Source organism: Mobula birostris, chromosome 4, assembly GCF_030028105.1.
Source record: "Mobula birostris isolate sMobBir1 chromosome 4, sMobBir1.hap1, whole genome shotgun sequence".
NCBI lineage: Eukaryota > Metazoa > Chordata > Chondrichthyes > Myliobatiformes > Myliobatidae > Mobula > Mobula birostris.
Window position 1 is genome coordinate 26,799,483 of NC_092373.1, and position 20,236 is coordinate 26,819,718.

The window sequence follows — 20,236 nt, forward strand, 5'->3', positions numbered from 1 at the left end:
CACCACCATTCAGGGCCCCAGACAGTCCTTCCAGGTGAGGCGACACTTCACCTGTGAGTCGGCCGGGGTGATATACTGCGGCCGGTGCTCCGGATGTGGCCTTCTATATATTGGCGAGACCCAAAGCAGACTGGGAGATCGTTTCGCTGAACACCTACGCTCTGTCCACCAGAGAAAGCAGGATCTCCCAGTGGCCACATATTTTAATTCCACGTCCCATTCCCATTCTGATATGTCTATCCACGGTCTCCTCTACTGTCAAGATGAAGCCTCACTCAGGTTGGAGGAACAACACTTTATATTCCATCTGGGTAGCCTCCAACCTGATGGCATGAACATTGACTTCTCTAACCTCCGTTAATGCCCCACCTCCCTTTCGTACCCCATCCATTATTTATTTATATACACATATTCTTTTTCTCTCTCCTTTTTCTCCCTCTGTCCCTCTCGCTATACCTCTTGCCCATCCTCTGGGCTCCCCCCCCCCCCCCCCTTTCTCCCTAGGCCTCCTGTCCCATGATCCTCTCATATCCCTTTTTCCAATCAACTTTCCAGCTCTTAGCTCCATCCCTCCCCCTCCTGTCTTCTCCTGTCATTTCAGATCTCCCCTCCCCCTCCCCCTTTCAAATCTCTTACTAGCTCTTCCTTCAGTTAGTCCTGACGAAGGGTCTCGGCCCGAAACGTTGACTGTACCTCTTGCTATAGATGCTGCCTGGCCTACTGCGTTCACCAGCATTTTTTATGTGTGTTGCTGGCTATATTAGATCACTGAAGATTTTGCAAATGAATGAGCCTTTTTGATCATTTTCCCTTTCATTTTTCTTCAGCTACACCATCTCTTCATAGAAGAAACGGCAAATAGTTCAAAATTCTCATTCTTTACTGATGACATCCTAAGAATGCCTTGTTTAATCTTTTGTTTTCATGACATCTTGACTGAATTTCATTCAGAATGTGAAACACTGTTAACTTCATTGAAGACAAGAGAAAATCTACAGATGCTGGAAATCCAAGCAACACACACAAAATATCGGAGGAGCTCAGCAGGCTAGACAGCATCTATGGAAAAGAAGTACAGTGGACGTTTCAGGCTGAGGCTCTTCGACAGGACTGGAGAAAGGGTCTCAGCCTGAAACGTTGACTGTACTTTTTTTCCATAGATGCTGCCTGGCCTCCTGAGTTCCTCCAGCATTTTGTGTGTGCTGCTTAACTTAATTGATTTTGTTTTGCGGATTGAGTGTATTTGAAGTTTAAGTACTGAAATATTATTGAAAAAACCCTGTTTATCCAAATTGTACTCCTACCTGAAAGCCAAATTGATTCCTACGTGACAGTCTAGCAGCGTTGGTAAGTTAATATACTAAGTACCACTAGAAGTAGGAGGTGGGCAATAAATCCTGCTATCGTTTTTTGCCAAGAATAATCTAGATTTTTTTTTTAGAAGTAATTTTAATGTTTGTGTTGCTTGGTGTATAACTGCTTCAAGTCAAGTTGCAAGTCAAATAAATTTCCCTCACCATTCAGTCAGGTTATCTCAGGTTAACCCAGCCCTGAATAAAGGACTTGAAATCGCACTCTCTGATGTTATGAGGAAAATACACGAAACAGCTCTGGTTACTTTAATATTCATTAATTCATCCACAAGATGTGGACCTTACTAGTCTGGCCAACATTTATTGATCTGGAATTGAATATTAGGGAGAGAATCATCTTTTAAAGGGTTATGGCTCAGCATTTTTATATAAAGGCGATAACTGTCCAGTGTAATTTCAAGGGTGAAATGGATTTGTTGGTCTTCTGGTATACATAATATTTTTAATCGTTATCACTTCCTCATTACAGTATTGTGTTTTTTTTTTAAACAAGTTGTGGAAGCCAGTTGACCCTCAGCAGGTCTGGAAGACTCACAATCAGAATCAGATTTACTATCCATGATGTGTGAAGAAAATTGCTGTGCGGCGGCAGTACAGTGCAGTACCGAAATACCACTATAAGTTACAACAATTATATAAACAATAAAGTGCAAAAAGAGCAAGATAGTGAGGTCGTGTTCATGGTATCATCGATCGCTCAGAAATCTGGTAGTGGAGCGGAAGAAGCTGTGCGTAAAATGTTGACAGTGGGGATCTTCAGGCTCCTGGACCACCTTCCTGATGTGGCAAGGAGAGGCGGGCATGTCCTGGGTGATGGGGATCCTTCATGTTGGTTGCTGCCTTCCTGAGGCATCGCCGTTTGGAGAGTCCTCAGTAGTGGGGAAGCTGGTGGCTATGATAGAGTTTATAACCCTCTGCTGCTGTGTTTCCAACTTGTGCATTGGCATCTCAAACATTTCAATCAGAATCAGGTTTAATATCACTGGCATATGTCGCGAAATTTGGTGTTTTGCGGCAGCAGTACATTGCAATACATAATTATAAAAAATTATAAATGACAATAAGAAACGTAGTTTAAAAATTAAATGTAAAAAGAGAGCAGAAGAGAAAAAAAAAATACTGAGGTAGTGTACCCTCATGGGTTCATTGTCCATTCTGAAATCTGATGGCGAAGGAGAAGGAGCCATTCTGAAATGTTCAGTGTGTGTCTTCAAACTTCTGTGCCTTGATGGTAGCAATGAGAATAGGGCATGTCCTGAGTGATGGGGTCTTCAATGTTGGATGCTAACCCTCTTTGTTTGAGAGCCTGATGGTTGACTGTTGACAATTGTTCTTGAACCTGGTGGTGTGAGCCCTGAGGCACCTGTACCTTCTACCTGATGCCAGCAGCAAGAAAAGAGCATGGCCTGGGTGGTGAGGATCTTTGATAGATGCCGCTTTTCGACGGCAACGTTTCATGTAGATGTGCTCAATGGTTGGAAGGGTTTTACCCGTGATGTACTGGGCCAAATCCACTACTTTTTGCAGGATTTTCTGCTCAAAGGCATTGGTGTTCCCACACCAGGCTGTAATGCAACCAGTCAGTGCACTTTGCACCACGCCTGTATAGAAGTTTGCCATGATTTTCGATGACATGCCAAACCGCCGCAGTCTCCTAAGGAAGTAGAGGCGTTATAATGCTTTCTTTGCAACAATATTTATATGAAAGGTCCAGGAGATAGTGACACCCACGAGTTTTCTGGTAATGAATCTAACCCAACATTTTTTTAATGCCCCAGACCCCTGCCATTAACCAAGGGGTTCACGGACCTCGGTTTGGGAACTCCTGATTTAGGCCAAAGTTGCTGACGTGATATGATATTTCACAGGAACAGTATTTCAGAACTGACCATTACTCTGAAAGCATTTTCACATCCAAAGCTTAAAGGCATGGAGTTCTCCCCACTGAAGAGCAACATTCAGTTGAGCTTTAAATCAAAATGTCAGTCATATTTCAGCTTGCAATACTAGTGATTCTTTCTTTGTGTTTTTTAGCTTCACAATTACATATGAAGCAGATGGTAGCCCTTGGCATTTCAACGCAGAGAGCAACGTTTGTTACTTGGGACAAGTAAGTGATGATAACATACCACCTCAAAGCCTTTGGTCTACTTGCAGACTTGGAGTTGCAATCTTGTTGCAGTTCATTGACCTATAGTAATGGTCGTAGAACGAAGGGAGGAAAAGATTTGAGCCGCCCCTGCTTCTAATTTTTATTTCTCTACAGTTTCCAGTTATCTTAACAAATCCTAAATCCTTCAACCTTATGGAGTCCCTCGAGAAGTGTGATTACTTTGCCTCGTAGTGCTTTATAAATTCTTGCATGGCCAAATCCTAAACGATATCTTTAGTTTTCACTTTCGCAGGGTTTAAAAGTAAAACATCTGGAAAGGGTTAGATTTTGAGATGCATCTGCAAAAAGAGGCTGTTTGAAAAATGAATGACATGCGAAGCTGTTGAAAAAATCAAAATAAGTTGTATCTTTAAAATAACATGATTCAAATTTGATTGTTTGAGTGACCACGACATTTAAGGTGTGGTTTACAGCAGGGCTGATTTGAGTGGTGCCTGCTGAATGTCAGTGGGATATATTGGATTTGTTTACCCAATAGGATTATGTAACAACTATTGGGAATAGATTGGCTGGCTGTGGCTAAACAGCATGACAGTTCTACCAGCTATGCAATGCCCATTGCCAGCATTTCTACAAATTTTCTAAACTAGAAGCTGCTTCTATTTGGCAGGTTAACTTTGTCTTTTATAATTTAACCGTTGGTGTTAGGGCACGCCAATAAGTAACCACATTTTGCCATTCATTCAGACCCTGAATGATCTATGCCAAGACTGGGTTAACTCCCCCTCGCCGAACAATACAAAATCCTTAACTCTGCCTTGGAGATTTTAAATGTCCAACTATCCTTTTTGTTTTGAAGGAAGAAAGTTTCATACTTCTGTGTTTTGCATGAAGAAGTCTTTTCTTCCTAAATGGCCTAGCACTAAATTTAAGCTTGTGCTCCATATTTGTGATTCACTTCCTCGAAGAAATGGTTCCTCTCTGTGGAATCCAATGTTTACTTAAATATCCTAGGTTCTTCTTCACTCACTGTAATGTATGCCAGGTTTTTGCAGCTTGTCTTTATGCTCTCCCAGTTCCTTACAGCTTTGTAGCAGGTACTGTATACAGCTGGGTTCTCCCAGGTGAATACGCCTCTGAGAGTTTAAAATCACACGGCATATATGTGCCTCCTTATCGGAGAATCAAAACATTTAAAATTGCTTCCCTTTGCAAATTCCTTTTGGCCTGTAGTGACTGCTACATCAGCAGACTAGGATAAGGGAATATCCAGTTAATATGCATTCCAGGGAACTGGTTTTGAGGGGAATGTTAACCATAGCACAGCCTAACTTCAAATTGCACCATGCAATTTTTAATGTTTTGTTTTACAGGCAATCAGATCTGTGGCTGATTTTTTAAGGACATTTTTATTGAGAAAGCAGCTAAACTTCAGTAATGGGATTATCCATATACATTATTTGCCTAAATTACACAATGATATTTGAATTAAATGTGGCAACTAAGTTGAAGAAATATGCAGATCTGGATATCTTCTTGTTTAGTCATCACTATTTCTAATGGAGGATGTGGAGCATATGCTGAAATTTACACATCTCGAACAGTAAACATTTTGGATGTTCTTTTCAACCTGTAAATTAATAGAATACATTTATTCTGTTGTGCATACCTTGCCTGAATTTAGAGCATGAGGTAATTACCCATGTACCTTGTCTACGTTTCAGATGGAATTAGTGCTTCCTACAGTATTTCAGATTTGCGGGAGTGCTGAAGCTTCCAGTCCTGCAGAAGCTAGACTGGGCCATGGTATTAGTTTGCAGGACTTCAGGATAAAGCAGTCACCAAGTTTATTTAAAGAAAAGTTGGTCTACATTAGGATGAAGTTTGGGAGGGAGAAACTACGTTCAGAAAAGCCAAACGTTTCTGATTAGTGTTACAGGGATTAGTTTCTGATAAACTAGTGTTATCTATTTAAATCATCACCATTGTCATGTGCCATGTGTGATGTGTGTGATCATGGCAGTCTTTCTGTTATTAATACTTCCTTCACGCTGTTGTTCTTAATATTTTCTCTATCTATGACCATGATTTTTCATGGCAAATTTTTCCACGGAAGTGGTTTTTCATTGCTGCCTTCTGGGCAGTGTCTTTACAAGACGGGTGACCCCAGCCATTATCAATACTCTTCAGAGATTATCTGCCTGCGTCGTCAGTGGTCACATAACCAGGACTTGTGATATGCACTAATTGCTTGTATGACTATTTACTACCTGCTCCCGTGGCTTCTCGTGACCCTGATCGGGGTGCTAAGCAGGTGCTAGGATAGCCTTGCCCAAGGGTATCCTATAGGATAGTGGAGGGAAGGAATGTCTTTCACCTCCTGGGGTACAGATGAATCTCCACCACATCACCCATCTGTTTAACTCTATATATTTATTCATAAGACAGAATATTATAATCAGCGAAGTTGTTTTTGCTGGATTTCTGATTAAACTGGCTATATGTGATCAAAACGTGGAAAGCAATTGCTCTTAATTGCTTGTGCGTATTTGGGTGACGAGGCTTGGATGAGGAGTGTTGTTTGTTGTACCAAATTTGCTTAACTGTCTGTCTGGTGAATCTGTGGAATTCTCTGCCACAGGAAACAGTTGAGGCCAGTTCATTGGCTATATTTAAGAGGGAGTTAGATATGGCCCTTGTGGCTAAAGGGATCAGGGGGTATGGGGGGGAAGGCTGGTACAGGGTTCTGAGTTGGATGATCAGCCATGATCATACTGAATGGCAGTGCAGGCTCGAAGGGCCGAATGGCCTACTCCTGCACCTATTTTCTGTTTCTATGTTTCAGTGTTAAAACGCACAAACTGATACCCAATGTAGCTCTGCACTGCTGAATACTCTTTTTCTGTTGTACCAAATACCATAAGATATACAGTAGGTGCAGAATTCAGCCATTCAGCCCATCGATTCGTCCTGTTGATTATCTCCAGAATTTTCTGTTATTGTTGTTAAACTTCTGAAATATATCTACAATCTATGTTGCAATATCTGATCAAAAAGTTCAAAGTAAATTTATTATCAAAGTACATATATGTCCCAAATACAACCCTGAGATTCAGTTTCTTGTGGGCATTCGTAGTAAATACAAGAAACACAATAGAATCGGTGAAAGACCACACCCAACAGGGTGATATTTATTTATGCACTTGCAGCTTAGATTAAAAAAGGGAAAGGTGAGCTCTATTTGTCACATATACATTGAAACATAGCGAAATACATCATTTGCATCAATGACCATCACAGTACAAGATGTGCTTGGAGCAGCTCACAAGTGTTGCCATGCTCCCAGCACCAAACTAACCCAAACCCCAACCATGTGGCACCAAAATAACCCAAACCCAAACCCCAACCATGTGGCACCAAAATAACCCAAACTAACCCAAACCTCAACCATGTGGCACCAAGATAACCCAAACTAACCCAAACCTCAACCATGTGGCACCAAAATAACCCAAACCCCAACCATGTGGCACCAAAATAACCCAAACCCAAACCCCAACCATGTGGCACCAAAATAACCCAAACTAACCCAAACCTCAACCATGTGGCACCAAAATAACCCAAACTAACCCAAACCTCAACCATGTGGCACCAAAATAACCCAAACTAACCCAAACCTCAACCATGTGGCACCAAGATGACCCAAACTAACCCAAACCTCAACCATGTGGCACCAAAATAACCCAAACCCCAACCATGTGGCACCAAAATAACCCAAACCCAAACCCCAACCATGTGGCACCAAAATAACTCAAACTAACCCAAACCTCAACCATGTGGCACCAAAATAACCCAAACCCCAACCATGTGGCACCAAAATGACCCAAACCCCAATCATGTGGCACCAAAATAACCCAAACCTCAACCAAGTGGCACTAAAATAACCCAAACTAACCCAAACACCAACCATCCGGCACCAAGATAACCCAAACTAACCCAGCCATGTGGCTTTGGAATGTGAGGGGGAACCAGAGCAGCCAGAAGAAACCCATGCAGTCACAAAGAGAACACACAAACTCCTTACAGCTGTGCATTGTATCACCCTGCACTACGTGCATTTGCTCTTTTAAGTTTTCAGAGATGTAATTGCAATGATGTTCCTGTGTTCTGTGTCTGTGTTGCAGGAGAACTGGGAAACCGTTTCATAACTTCATTTGCTGGCAGGACCTTCGAGCAGTTGACCTTGTCAAATCGTGGAATAGCTCAGTGCTGCTTTGGGTAATGTAGACAAATGATGATCTTTGGGAATTGCTTACAAGAGAAAACCTGCAGATGCTGGAAATCCAAGCAACACGTGCAAAATGCTGAGAGAATTCAGCAGGCAAGGCAGCATCTATGGAAAAGAGTACAGTCGATGTTTCAGGCCGTTTCAGTCCCATCAAAGGGTCTTGGCCCGAAACGCCGACTGAACGACTGGCGTCCTGTCGCGCTGACCTCAATAATAAGCAAATGCTTTGAGAGGCTGGTCAACAACTACATCTGCAGCCTGCTACCACCCACACTGGACCCCTTACAGTTCACCTACCGACACAGCCGATCGACAGATCACGCAATCGCCACTGCTCTACATAGCGTCCTTACACATCTGGAGAAGAAGGATGATGATGTGAGAATGCTGTTTTTAGACTACAGTTCATCACTCAACACCATAGTTCCATCCGGGCTCGACAAGAAGCTCGGAGACCTTGACCTTGACCTTGACCCTGCCTTGTGCAGCTGGATCCTGGACTTCCTGTCAGATCGCCAGCAGGTTGTAAAAGTGGGCTTCCTCACCTCCACCCCTCTGACTCTCAATATAGGAGCCCCTCAGGGCTGTGTACTGAGTCCCCTCCTTTACTCCTGTATACCCATGACTGTATCACCACCCGCAACTCCAATCTGCTAATTAAATTTGCCAACAGCACTCCATTGATTGGCCTAATCTCAAACAATAGTGAGGTGGCCTACAGGGAAGAAGTCATCTCTCTGACACAGTGGTATCAAGAAAACAACCTCTCCCTCAATGTCGCATAAACAAAGGAGCTGGTTGTGGATTACGGGAGGAATGGAGACGAGCTAACCCCCATTGACATCAATGGATCTGGGGTTGAGAGGGTAAATGGCTTCAAGTTCCTTGGCATCCAGATCACCACAAACCTCACGTGGTCCGTACATACCAGTTGTGTAGTGAAAAAAGTACAACAGCGCCTCTTTCACCTCAGATGGTATGGACCCCCAAATCCTAAGAACTTTCTACAGGGGCACAATTGAGAGCATCCTGACTGGCTGCATCACTGCCTGGCATGGGAACTGTACCTCCCTTAATCGCAGGACTCTGCAGAGGGTGGTGCAGACAGCCCAGTGCATCTGTAGTTGTGAACTTCCCATTATTCAGGATACTTACAAGGACGGGTGTGTAAAAAGGGCCCAGAGGATTACTGGGGACCCAAGCCATCCCAACCACAATCTATTCCAGCTGCTACCATCCAGGAAGCGGTACCACAGCATAAAAACCAGGACGAACAGGCCCAGGACAGTTTCTTCCACCAGGCCATCAGACTGATGAACTCAGGCTGACTTGAGTGTACCCTATATTACATTGATTGTTCTATTTATTATAAATTACTATGATTGCAGTGTGGCGCGTGGCCAAGTGGTTAAGGCGTCGGTCCAGTGATCTGAGGGTTGCTAGTTCGAGCCTCAGCCGAGGCAGCGTGTTGTGTCCTTGAGCAAGGCACTTAAGCACACATTGCTCTGCGACGACACTGGTGCCAAGCTGTATCGGCCCTACTGCCCTTCCCTTGGACAACATTGGTGGCGTGGAGAGGGGAGACTCGCAGCATGGGCAACTGCCGGTCTTCCATACAACCTTGCCCAGGCCTCAGTCAACATCAAAAATCGATGGACAGCCAAAGAAGAAGCAGAGAGACTATGATTGCACATTTAGGTGGAGATGGAACATAAAGATTTTTAACTCATGTATGTGAAGGATGTAAGAAATAAAGTCAATTCAATTCAATACTCTTTTCCATTGATGCTGCCTGACCTGAGTTCCCCCAGCATTTTGATTTTGTGTGTGTGGTTTGGGAATTCCTTGATGAGTTTGCGATATTTATACAGCTGTATTAGATTCTGAAATTTTCTTTGAGTTGGGTCAGTTATATTCTGTTTGCATAATTTTCGCAAGATGTAATTTTGAAGCTGTTTTGTATTCAAAACTAAAACTTATTGCAAAACTCTAATAACTTAAGATTCAAATTGATGTCTGGAAGATATAGGAAGCAATAACTTTAAGTTGATTTGTTTTTGAGCTGTGCACCACAACCTCTACAGTAGTAATTCATCGTTTGTTCATTAAGTACTGTGCCGTATGACATGGGCGGTCATAGTCTTTCTCAGACCATGATTGTTCTTGACAAATTTCTCTGCAGAAGTGGTTTGCCATTGCTGCCTTCTGGGCAGTGTCTTTACAAGACGAGTGACCTGAGCCATTAGAACATAGAGCATAAAACAGTCCAGCACATGAACAGGCCACTCAGCCCACGGTGATGTGCTGAACCAGCTGAACAAATCAAAACCATCCAAACGCTAATCCCTCCTACCTACACCGTTTCCATATCTCTCCGTCTTCCTTGCATGCATGTGCCTATATAAGCGTCTCTAATCTATTTGCCTCGACCACCATACCAGGCATCCACGACTCCTGAGTAAAAACCTCCCCTTTGAACCTACCCCCTCTCACCTTCAAAGCATGCCCCATGGTATTGGAGATTTCATCCCTGGGAAACAGATGCTCTCCATCCACCCTGTCTGTGCCTCTCATAATCTTGCAAACCTCTACCAGATCTTCCCTCTGCCTCCGACGCTCCGGAGAGAATAACCCAAGATTATCCAGCCTCTCTTCATAGCACACACCCTCTAAACCAAGCAGCATCCTGGTAAACCCCTTCTGCACCCTCTCCAAAGCCTCAACATCCCTCTATAGTGGGCAACCAGAACTGTATGTCGTAATCTAGATGTGGCCCAACCAGAGTTTAATAAAGTTGCAACATAACCTCTTGACTTTTGAACTCTGGCTCAACTAATAAAAGCAAGCATTGCACAAGCTGCTTTTCAGGAGCTATGACCTTGGGTCCCAAGCTCTCTCTGCTTGGCAACACGGTTAGGATCTCGCCCTTAACAGTGTACTGTTTTCTGGAATTTGCCCAACAAAGGTGCAGCATCTCACATTTTTCTGCTCTAAACTTGCCATCTGCCATTCCTCTGCCCATATCTGCAACTGATCTATATCACGCTGTATTCTTTGCCAGTCTTCTACACTATCCACGACTCCACCAATCTTGGTATCATCCCCAAACTTACTAACCCACCATATACATTTTCATCCAGGTTATTTGTATACATCACAATTAGCAGAGGTCCCAGCGGAACACCAATTACAGACCTCCAACTCAAATAAGTGCCTTCAGTCACTACCGTCTATCTTCTATTATTAATACCTTTTAGAGATTGTCAGTGGTTGCATAGACAATAGGTGCAGGAGTAGGCCATTCAGCCCTTTGAGCCAGCACTGCCATTCACTGTGATCATGACTGATCATCCACAATTAGTACCCCGTTCCTGCTTTCTCCCCATATCCCTTGACTCTGCTATCTTTAAGAGCTCTATCTAACTCTTTCTTGAAAGCATCCAGAGAATTGGCCTCCACTGCCTTCTGAGGCAGAGCATTCCACAGATCCACAACCTCCTGCGTGAAAAAGTTTTTCCTCAACTCCGTTCTAAATGGCCTACCCCTTATTCTTAAACTGTGGCCTCTGGTTCTGGACTCCCCCAACATCGGGAACATGTTTTCTGCCTCTAGCGTGTCCAATCCCTTAATAATCTTATATGTTTCAATCAGATCCCCTCTCATCCTTCTAAATTCCAGTGTAAATTCCATAACCAGGACTTCTGATATGCACCATCTGCCACATGCTCCCATGGCTTCACACGACCCTGATCGGGCTAACCTGGTGCTACACTTTGCCCAAGGGTGACATGCAGGCTAGCAGAGGAAGGGTCGCCTTACATCTCCTGTGGTAGAGATGTATCTTCACACACTACCCTGAAATTCTTAAGCCTTGTAATTCCTCACTTGAGTAGCAGTCAGGGACTTGCCGGATTATTTGATCATGAACCAATACCTGGCAGCTCATTCGGAACTCAGCCAGGGCTGCCAAATGCGGGGATTCAAAGGGCGCAGGGCAGGCCAGACCAGAAGCATCATCCATTCCTTGGCCTCTGGAGAAGCAGGTTGGCACAACTTTTGTTTTTAGCTTCTTTACTCTATCAGTTTTCCTTAAAACTTGTGTGTTGCAGTCAAAGTCAGAGCCTCCATTAACCAAGCTGCAACTAAGATCAGACCCATGGTGGTGCACCTGGTGCACTTCCTTCATGGAGCTCGATAGTTTTAACCCTGATGCACGTTTTGTCATCATGACGTGCTAACTAGGCAGTGCTGAATTATTGCTGCCCTGTGGCTTCTGATAAACTGTTGGCTTTGCTACCATGGCCTTTCCCTCATGGCCTGCCCTGCCCTCTGGTAACTGGCAGACAAGCAGTGCGAACTAAAGACTTGTCTGTGGACTACCTTGGTGGCCTGCTGACTGCTCTCTGATGACCAGTTCAGCCTAAAAGGTCTAAAATTATTTGTTTTTAAAGGATAAATTTACTTAAAACCCCATGAACAACTATTAATTAAAATACATTGAAATAAAGAATATGAACATAAAGATAGGCTTTAGGATAGACAAAGGAGAGCCGCTGGATGTTTTTTTTAACTTGGATTTTAGAAGGCCTTTGATAAGCTGCCACGCCTGAGGCTGCTTAACAAGATAAGAGCTGGCGACTAGTGTTGTGCCACAAGGACCACTTCTTTTCACATAATATGTCAATGATTTGTTGAAGGAATTGATAGCTTTGAGGCCAAGTCTGCAGATACAAAGATAGCTGGAGGGACGGGCGGTGTTGAGGAAGTAGGCAGTCTGCAGAAGGACTTCGACATATTGAGAGATGGACAAAGAAGTAACAGATGGAATATAGGGTCGGGAAGTACACCGTGATGCACTTTCGTAGAAGGAATAAAGGTGTGAACTGTTTTCTATATGGGGAGAAAATTCAAAAATCAGTGGTGCTGAGGCTTTACAAGACAATGATCAGACAGTACTTGGAGCATTGTGAGCATTTTTGGTCCCCTTATGTAAGAAAAGGTGTGCTGACTTTGGAGAGGGTTAGGAGGAGGTTCACAAGAATGATTATGGGAATGAAAGGGTTAACATATGAGTGTTTGATGGCTCTGGGCCTGTACTCACTGGAGTTTAAAAGGATGAGTTGTGATTTCATTGAAACCTATTGAATATTGAAAGGCAAGCAACAGGAATTCTGCAGATGCTGGAAATTCAAGCAGCACACATCAAAGTTGCTGGTGAACGCAGCAGGCCAGGCAGCATCTCTAGGAAGAGGTTCAGTCGACGTTTCAGGCCGAGACCCTTTGTCAGGACTCACTGTCCTGACGAAGGGTCTCGGCCTGAGACGTCGACTGTACCTCTTCCTAGAGGTGCTGCCTGGAATATTGAAAGGCTTGGATAGAGAGGATGTTTTCTATAGTGGGTAAGTCTAGGACCAGAAAGCAGAGCCTCAGAATAGAGGGACATCCACTTAGAACAGATATTAGGTATTTCTTTAGCCAGAGGTTAGTCAATCTGTGCAATTCATTGCCACAGATGGCTGTGGAGGCCAAGTCATTGGATATATTTAAAGAGAAGGCTGATAGGTTCTTGAATAGTAAGGGTGTCAAAAGCTCGGGGAGAAGGCAGGAGAATGGGGTTGAGACAGATAATAAATCATGATGGAATGGTGGAGCAGACGATAGTATGGTATCATGGTCAAAGAAGAGCAAAAGGCATTGTTGGGTTAAGTTGGTGGGTAAAGCAGCACCTGTAGAGGAAAATGGTTGGTTGATGTTCTGCGTTGGGACCCTTCATCTGGACTGGGTCAGTTTTTTTTTGCTCCAGGTTTTAGCATCTGCAGACTTTTGTGTCTCCATTGAATATTACTTAAAAGACTGATTTTTTTTTTTAGGTTGGCATCTCTGATCTTGATGCCTCAGCTGTTGATGTACAAAGCTAAAGTGCCTGATTATGTACTGTCTCCAGCCTTTAGCTCAGCTACGTAGAGTGCCTTGACCCAATGATCAATCTAGGATCGGAGCAAGAGGCCAGGCGTTGCCACGCCAGTGCTTTTCTTACTCGCACACTGCAGTGCAGAGGTGTCGGAGCCTGTAACCTGCTGCAGGCCAGGGGTGCTTTGTGAACCTACTGGCTCACTTCAGTACGCTTCAGTCTGTTGTCCTCGAGATGGGTTCCTGGCTTCATCTTGTTTATGAACTGTAAGCAGTGCCATTTCCTGACTGGATAATCAGAGGGAAGGAAGTGAGATCGGTAAAGAGGTCCCACCCTTGTGCTTTCTTTAAACCAACTCGGAACCTGAAAAAAGACCCTTCATAGTGGAGAATCTGAAAGGATAACAAACGATAACACAATTATCAAAATAAAAGTAGAATGAAGTTTCAGGACTTCCATTAATGCAAAAACTACGTTGTTCTATAGTTTCCTAAAAATGTATCCATTTAGAGAATAACACACATCAAAGTTGCTGGTGAACGCAGCAGGCCAGGCAGCATCTCTAGGAAGAGGGACAGTCGACGTTTTGGGCTGAGACCCTTCGTCAGGACTAACTGAAGGAAGAGCTAGTAAGAGATTTGAAAGGGGGAGGGGGAGATCCAAGATGATAGGAGAAGACAGGAGGGGGAGGGATAGAGCCAAGAGCTGGACAGGTGATAGGTAAAAGGGATATGAGAGGATCATGGGACAGGAGGTCCGGGAAGAAAGACAAGGAGGGGGAATTTAGAGAATAGCTCTTTTAAGTAATAATAAAGATATCCAAGGCATTCTCAGGTTTGTTTTAAAAATAGAAACAAAAACTGTGTCTTCCCTACACCAGTCTGCCATTATCTAGGTACATTAGCTGGGGAGTGAGTCCATGGAGGTTGTAATTTTATTGTGTTGACTGATGAGATTTTTCACCTGGACATGTTTTGCAGTTTATATCCCTCTATTAAGCCCTTTATAAGAAGAAGATCAATTCCATAAGCTCAGAAGAATATAAGCAATCTTTTCTATGATATGCTGGCTCCTGCCCATTCGTCAATGGTGTGTTGACCATTTAACAATAGAGATGACTGATTATCAGCATGGGGCATAGTAGAGAGTTGATTGTTGGAAAGTATAGCAAGGATATCAGACATGGTATTTTGTTTCCAGAGATGGGTGCATGGAACACACTGCTTGGGGTGTTGGTAGAGACCGATACATTGGGGGCATTTAAGGTAACTCCTAGATAGGCTCATGCTGATAGAAAACTGGATGTAGGAGGAAAGAGTTAGATTAATCTTTGAGTCAGCACAATATTGTGGGCCGAAGGGCCTGTAAGTTGCTTTAATGTTCACAGGTATGGCCTGTTTAGTTCTGACAGTGTTTACATCACCCTTGAGCCTTCCATATCTTACCACCTAATTGTAATCTGGTGCTCCATTTTTCCTCGTGCTTTTTCACAGAAGTTTCTATACATTTTTGTTTCTTTATCAGTTAGTTGCAGGTAAAGAGAACAATTGTTATAGTTTCACATTCTTGATTCGTGTACCAAACTCACGCCAGATCTTTTTTGCTTCCCGCTTATCTCCCCAAGCAGGAGAAAGATCTGTGCGTTTGGTGACTGAAGATAGTTGATTGCTCTCTTCTTCTCAAGTATCTTCCTAAGTTTTCAAATGAGACAGCACAATAAAGTGTTACTGTAATTATGTGCAACTAATTCGATTACTGTTTTGACAAAATGTCTATGGTGTGAAAGATTTCCAGATGGGACTGGAGCTGACACAGGCCAGAAAGCTCCTGTTAAGATGATTTCCTTGCAAAGTGTTGCATCAGATTCAGAGATATAACTATAGCTCTGGTTGAAACAATGTTGCATCGAATTCATCAGTACATTTGACCTTGTTCTGATTCAGATTTATTAGTCACATACATGAAATGCATCCTTTGCGTTAACAACTGACAGCTACGGATGTTCCGCGTTCTGGCGCAGATATCGCCTGCTCACAGTGTTCAGCAGGGCAAGACAGGAACAGCAACAACAAAGCAGACTCTCAACACCGTGAATCAGCGAGTCATTTTATTACGTGTCCCCTCTCACCGTGAACGGGGACACCTCTTCTTTCCCTTTATTAGAGAGAGAGAGAGAGCCTGTGGCACGTCAAATTGTCAAGTGAATGATTCGTTTTTGCTATACTGCAGATCATGGTTTTTACTGGGGGCTTTGCTGTTGCACGCTTGGTGGGTGGAGGGTGCTGATGTTTTTTTTTTGCAGAAGTGGTTTTGAGGGGGGGAGGGTTGCTGCTTTGCTGCTGCCTGGTTGTGGGAAGCAGGAGTGGGGCGCCTTGGGGTTCCAACATTTTTTACTGTCGTTCAGCCTTTGGGGCACTCTTCTGTTTTTGTACATGTCCGCGAAGAACAAGGATTTCAGGATGTTTATTGTTTACATTTCACTGAAATTAAATGGAACTATTGAACAACCCTCTTTATTGTCCTCCCTCCCACACACCCACTCACACACAGATAGGCCTCTAATCCCAGGATAGGCTGCAAATGGGCCTTCGGTCCATGGCCTAGAATCTCCAACTTGCCTCTGACTTCAAATTTCTAAATTACGCATTTTTATGTAATAGAATTATTCTCCTTTTCTTTCTTGTAGTCAATTCATGGATGCAGTGCCTTGCTCCACTTTCTGTCCAGACAGAAGCGCTTCTTAGCTGCGAGCGTGATCCAGTTCTCCACACAGCACGTATCCCTTCGTCTAGCCTGGGTTCTTCAAAACATAAAACAGGTAAGAAATGGAAGCTCTTGTATCTTATCCTATCCGACCAACAGCCTCCTTGACCACCTATCATCAGGCAGGAGGTACCATAGCATTAGGCTGAGAAACATCCGCCCCCCGCCACCAGACTGTGAGACGACTGAACTCCCTGCCAACACCCAGATCTCATTGTGCATGAGGCGTTGAACTGTTTACTTTTTAACATTTGTTGTAAATGCACGTTGTTTTTGTTAATGTATTTGTGGTAATGTTCTTTTGCATTATGCGTGTGAGTTGTATGTACTTGTGTTGTGCACCTTGGTCTGGAGGAACCTTGTTTCGTTTGGTGGTAATTGTGTGTATGGTTGATGGACAATAACCTGAACTTGATATGTGCTGAGAGCATTCTGAGCAAATATGCTTGTGAGATTGGGAATGAACTTGGTTATAGACTATTTTTAAAATTGAAAATTCAAGTCAAGCAATCAAAACCTACAAGTTATGCATGATGGGTTTTGATTTTTTGACCTGAATTTTCAGTTTTAAAGATTATCGGCAGAATCAATTTTCAAGACCGAGGTAAACAAAGCATTGCAATGAGGTAGTAATATAAAGAACGTCCACCTCTGTCTAGCCATTAGGGTTTGCCAAAGCTCTTTACTAATGAAGTCGTTTTGAAGGGTTAGCTCTTTTCTTCGAAAGAACTGCTGGGAATTACATGGGTGCTTTTAAGCCGTAGGTAGAAGCAAGATTGGGCCATTTGATCCCTTGTACCAGCTCTGCTGTAAAAATACACTGTAACTAATATTCTACTATTGCCAATTTCTGCCTGAGTCCTATCCTTTGATATCAAATGTCACTAATAAACTGGGATTTATGGTAGGAAATTCCAGTGAAATTTCTTTCAATCTTGGTCCTAATTAGTCAATTACTAAATTTTAAGACATTGTCCCTAACATCCAAACCAGGGAAGATGTAAATTCTTATAAACTTAATTGTGCAGGCATGGAGTGCTGAATCTCCCCACCATTATCCTTCCATGGTAGAAATCAATCTGGTGAATCTTCTTTGTGTTTCCTCATAAGCAAGTGTATTCTTGGACAGGGAGACTAGAGCTAAATGCAATATTCTCAATGCTGCCTTACCAGGACTCCTTATTTCCATTTGTCTGATAGCAGGCTTTCCTTTTTGGATTTTGAGTATTGCATATTATGATTATTATTCTATTATGGATTTATTGAGTATGCCTGTAAGAAAATGAACCTCAGAGTTGTATGTGGTGACATATATGTACTTCACTGTGATGAATAAAGTCTTTGATCATCTCTCTGACAGATTACAGTCTGCTCCCCCAGCAGTTTATTTCCAAAATCGTTTGTTTCTCCTATCAAATTTTAAGCCTTTGCAGTTTAATTTACTGGATGCCAAAGAGAGGAGGAAAGGTGAAACTTGAAGAAATAGTTGGAGAAGCTGGTAGAAATAGTTGGGTGCAGTCTACTCACAAAAGAGCAGGATGAGGGAACACAAACAATCCTTTTAGAGGGATCAGAAGTGGAGAGAGTGAGCAATTTCAAGATCCTGGGTGTCAAGATCTGAGTATTTAACCTGGTCTCAACATACCAATGCAGCTATAAAGAAGGCACGTCGGCAGCTATATTTCATTAGGAGTTTGAGGAGATTTAATATGTCACCTCAAACACTTGAAAACTTCTACAGATGTACCACGGAGAGCATTCTGACAGGCTGTATCACTGTCTGGTATGGTGGGGAGAGGGGTCTGCACAGGATCAAAAGAAGCTGCAGAAAGCTGTGAAATAAATCAGCTCCATCTTGGGTACTAGCCTTTGTAGTAACCAGGTCATCTTCAAGAAACAGTGCATCAGTAAGGCAGCGTTCATTATTAAGGAGACCCATCACCCAGGGTATGTACAGTCACGTTCACAGACACACATACGTACACAGACACGCACAGAGACACACACACACACACACACACCCACACCCACAGTGGTGACATTAAATCTGATTCTTATGAAACTGAACTGAATGGAGAAATTACTTTAATTTGCCCACCAGTTATGCCAGGGATAGGTTAACAAAACAATTTAAGATAGTTTCAATTCTTTTCATAGCAAGCTTGATGGCTTACCTTTATACTTAGTACCAAGTTTCGTCAATGTCTTTGAAATGGAACTGATTCACATGAGTTGTTGGCAAGATCCAGTGCCGTTTTTTAATTTGTTAGAGTGGAGAAAATCTGGTGTTTGTGTTTGTGATGGTCAAGATAGCTGTACTTCCAGTATGTCAATGGCTACATTGGTGCTGTTTCACCATTGAAGTAGAATTTGAGAATTTTAATATTTCTGTGGCTAATCTCTACCCTGCTCTCGAGTGAGTGTGTGTGTGTGAGTATCTATGTATGTGGATGAGCATGTGTGTTGTACACTCAGGAGTTCTGTCTAGATTATGATTGTCAACTTCATGGTAGGTTGCTGTCGCATGTATTTAGTGATTTTTGTTTACCACCCGGTTCAGTCCTACTGTGGCTGTGTGGTGCCTGTACATTTCCCAGCTTGTCTGAATTTGTGAATGGATGGGCCGCCCTCTGGTGGTAAATAATGGTACCGCATCTCCCTCGTGTGCAAGAGAAATCTGTACCACGGCAAGGCTTTTTCCCCATTACCAGCATCTTGCAATCTTCTGTTGCGACCAAATACCTGATGGTGACAACCAATAAATGGTCACGCCTCAAAGTATAAAACTGTGGTTTTTAAATTAAAATTCTATTGTAGAAAATGTTTACACATAAATTTATATTCAATTTTCAAATATGCTTTACATGTAAATCATCTTGTGCAATTACAGAATTAAATTTAGTGACATAAAATGGATAGCTCTTGGCTGTGAGGATTTTTTTAAAAAACTGTTTGCAAGATGTGGATGGCCTTGGGAAAGCTAGCATTAATTGTCCATCCTTGATGGTCGTGTGTACTTGTGTTTGGAATGATCTGTTGTTGAGACGCAACTGAAACTTTCAATGTATTTTGTGCGTGTGACAATAATGTATCAATACCCCGCCTCAGAGTAGCTTGCCAGGCCAAAATAGAATGTAGGAGTCAGCCATTCACAACTGATTAAAGTTTGTCTTGTTTCCTTCTGTGAAGAACATTGGTGAACCAGATGTGCTGTATAATAGTCCAGCTGTTTTATTGATTTCACGACTGATCATTTGCTTCTGTTGCTGAATTTAAATTGCCCAGTTGTCATGTTGAAATTTGAACTTGTGTTCTGAATCCGTGGTAGAATCACGTGGATTTTGGACCAATAACTATTGTAGCTACCGTGCTCCAAATGATTTTTTTTTAACTCAAGTTTTCAAATTCCAGTTTTCTTTTGCCACTGCTAGTTTTTCTTTCACTTGTCAATGATGGAGTCCTTCTTAAGATAATTTCTCATGAGAATTGTTATTGTTTCATGTTCCACCAGCACCACTGTGGGTACAATTATTGGGAATGTTGAATCTCAGTTACTGTCAGGTTGTCAAAGTTTTTGAGTAAAGTTAGAGTTTAGAGTTCAGAGTTATACAGTCACCATAAAGGACCTTTGGCCATACCTATCCACGCTGACCAAGGTGTGTATTTAGTGCTAATCCATCTCCCAGCGCTTGCCCCTATTCCTCTTAACTCCTGTTATCCAGATACCTGTTACACATACATTAATGTATGTAATATAATTGTCTCAACCCTTATTCAAAAATCCAGCTTTG

General features: G+C 42.7%; 1 protein-coding gene across 1 annotated transcript in view; it reads left to right on the top strand.

Moving 5' to 3' along the window:
- Window positions 1–20,236, top strand: part of gk5 (glycerol kinase 5) — a 92,316-nt gene that overhangs the window by 39,769 nt on the left and 32,311 nt on the right. The window contains exons 3-5 of the mRNA XM_072255035.1: window positions 3,408–3,483; window positions 7,668–7,761; window positions 16,369–16,500. Coding sequence (XP_072111136.1) covers window positions 3,408–3,483; window positions 7,668–7,761; window positions 16,369–16,500 — 302 coding nt within the window. The remainder of the gene's footprint in view (window positions 1–3,407; window positions 3,484–7,667; window positions 7,762–16,368; window positions 16,501–20,236) is intronic.